This window comes from Lolium rigidum, chromosome 7 (assembly GCF_022539505.1).
Source record: "Lolium rigidum isolate FL_2022 chromosome 7, APGP_CSIRO_Lrig_0.1, whole genome shotgun sequence".
Lineage (NCBI taxonomy): Eukaryota > Viridiplantae > Streptophyta > Magnoliopsida > Poales > Poaceae > Lolium > Lolium rigidum.
In genome coordinates, this window is record NC_061514.1 from 15,176,200 (window position 1) to 15,178,976 (window position 2,777).

Genomic DNA, 2,777 nt, shown 5'->3' on the forward strand with positions numbered 1-2,777 from the left:
TTATGTTGCTATAGGAAAATATATTGTCCACCCGGGCTAAGTTATCATATATTCCAGTGTGGAAGAATTCCACCAAAAAGTGAGGTCATAATAGCATAAACCACAAAAATTGAATATAAATAAAAACACACCATCAGAAACAACTCAGCAGGGATGAGAAAAATGGCACAGTTGAGAGCTAAGTTGCAATTAATATATTTTATTGTTATTCGTGTTTGTCATTATTTCTTCTTGAATTTATTTTGGAATTAGAATTGTAATTAAAAACCTTTGCAGATATGAATTCAAAAAACTAACATTTGTTTTTTGAAACGTCTATTGAAAATTGACTGTAAATCACTGATGACATGGTTTGATGCACATGATGAGTTATTTAAATATGTGTAAAAAACTTGTAGAGCTTGAGTATCTAATTAATCCTATTTTCCCATTTACTCTCGATCTTGCTGGTGCACTATAAAAAATATGCAACATACACTTATACATTGAAAACAAAAACAATTAACAACATCAAGAAACAGCTGCTCTATTAGATAGTACAGTGAGTTCTCCACACGATGTTGTTTAGGCGACGACATGCTGTAATGTCGCTGTCGCATGAGATAGGGACAACATTATCGTTTAGTTATCTGGTTGCTCAGGGATGATCCGGCCATATGTGTTTCTCATTAGGAGGGAATAAAATGAAACTACCCCTACATTAGTGACATGCTTTAACGTCAGTAACTATGGCAATTGAAGTGTTTGAAATTTTTTATTGAAGTTTTTTGTCCTCTGAGTGCTCTCCTAGCATAATTGCGTTGGGTACTTGGAAGCCCCACAAGACTATTGGATACAGCTCGGGGGTTTTTGCGATCGTACTGTATCTCCCTTTGATGTATAGTTCTATGACTTTGTATCTGACTCTATAAAACTTGTAATTTCTGTGTTCTAAATTGCAAATAAATAAATTGTGTCAATAACTTGAAAACTGAACTTATTCCACTTGATGCGAGTCCCCTCGTAGACAAACAGTAACAAATAAGAATGTCTTGAATAGATATAGGGAGATTAATTAATTGCAATACCTTATGTGGGCACCTGCTGCTAGCTGAGGCATGGAGCTATAAAGGCCGAGGCCAGCATAGCCCCTTAGACGTACCCACTACTGCTCATCCATTGAAGATCAAAGTACAAGTACATACATTCGACCATTGATAGATACAATTCCATCAGCCATGACAAAAGCAAACAGCAACGGTGCAGTGCCCGACAGCCAGCGGAGCATGCAGCAGCGCGCTGAAGGACCCGCGGCAATGCTCGCCATCGGCACGGCAAACCCGACGGGCGCAGCTGTACCCCAAGATGAGTTCGCCGATAACTTCTTCCGCGCGACCAAGAGCGAACACCTTCCTGAACTTAAGGAGAAGCTAAAGAGAATTTGTAAGCGCATTCTCCCTCCATTCCCCATGATGTTAATTGTTTCCTTTCCATCGAAAATAATCTTTCCTAATTTATAGTAGGAATATAAGCCATGCCTTGAAGTGAGATATTTCTATTCCCTGCAGGCAAAAATACCTGCATTGAGAAACGACACTTCCACCTGAAGGAGGAATCGGTTGGTTCCCACCCAGAGTTCCTCGACAGAGAGCTGCCATCCCTTGACGCCCGCGTCGACATGCTTGGCCCCGCTATCCCAAAGCTCGCGCTCTCCGCTGCAACCAAGGCCATTGATGAGTGGGGCCGTCCAGCCACCGACATCACCCACCTCGTCTTCGTCACCTTCTCCACCGTCCAAGCACCTAGCGCCGACCTCCAGCTGGCCTCGCTCCTTGGCCTCCGCCCCACGGTCTGCCGCACCATACTGAGCCTACATGGCTGCAGTGGTGGCGGCGCGGCGCTAAACCTAGCCAAGCAGCTCGCTGAGAACAACCACGGCGCGCGCGTCCTCGTGGCTTGCTCCGAGATAACCCTTATCAGTTTCCGCGCCCCTGACAGGAACAGCCTCGTTTGTCAATCTCTATTCAGCGATGGTGCAGGCGCTATTATCGTCGGCGCTGGGCCTTTCTTTGAAGGCGAACATGCTCTTTTCGAGATGGTCTCTTCCACCCAGACGGCAATACCAAACACCGAGCATGTGCTCAATATGCAGGTCTCAGAATCCGGCGTAGAATTCCACGTCGGCATCGAGGTGCCGATGCTAATAGGACAAAACATCCAGCAATGCCTCCAAGATACATTCAGTAGGGCTCCTGTCTGCTCTTGGAACGACCTCTTCTGGGCTGTGCACCCAGGTGGCCGTGCTATCTTGGATAACATAGAGACGGTGCTCAAGCTGGAGCCAGGGAAGTTGGCGGCCAGCAGACATGTCCTTCGGGAGTACGGCAACATGAGTGGAGCAACCATAATATTCGTGCTTGATGAGTTGCGCCGCCGTAAGAATGAGGAGGATCCGCTGCCAGAGTGGGGCGCGATGCTGGCCTTCGGACCAGGAGTCACAATCGAAGCCATGGTGCTGCGTGTACCCTCTCACAACAACAAATAATGACTGCAAAGAACGCATAGCAGGTTACCACGAACAACACCTCCATAACCGTTACTAGTACTCCGTTACATATCCTGGAAGCGATACAGTCCAGGGGTCTCAAATATTGTGTATGCAGTTTTGCACTGTGTGTGTTGTTTTTTCTCAACTCCGTTGTATTTTTATATTCTTAAAAAAACACTTGTGTATTCAATAAAGCTCCATGTGTTGTGTAACGTTGCATCTACTATTAGTCATGATCATTTCTAAACGT

The 2,777-nt window shown here is 45.2% G+C and overlaps 1 protein-coding gene across 1 annotated transcript; it reads left to right on the forward strand.

Moving 5' to 3' along the window:
* Positions 1-1,265: 1,265 nt before the first annotated feature.
* Positions 1,266-2,524, forward strand: LOC124670945 (bisdemethoxycurcumin synthase-like). The gene is made up of 2 exons (XM_047207402.1): positions 1,266-1,422; positions 1,548-2,524. Exons 1-2 carry the CDS (start codon positions 1,266-1,268, stop codon positions 2,522-2,524), a joined length of 1,134 nt encoding a protein of 377 aa, XP_047063358.1.
* The last annotated feature ends 253 nt before the right edge of the window (positions 2,525-2,777 follow it).

Excerpts from the sequence above, each read along its gene's own strand:
- LOC124670945 (XM_047207402.1), top strand. The coding sequence starts at position 1,266 with ATGCAGCAGCGCGCTGAAGGACCCGCGGCAATGCTCGCCATCGGCACG. Across the intron at positions 1,423-1,547 it reads GGAGAAGCTAAAGAGAATTT|GCAAAAATACCTGCATTGAG; the intron begins GTAAGCGCATTC and ends TATTCCCTGCAG.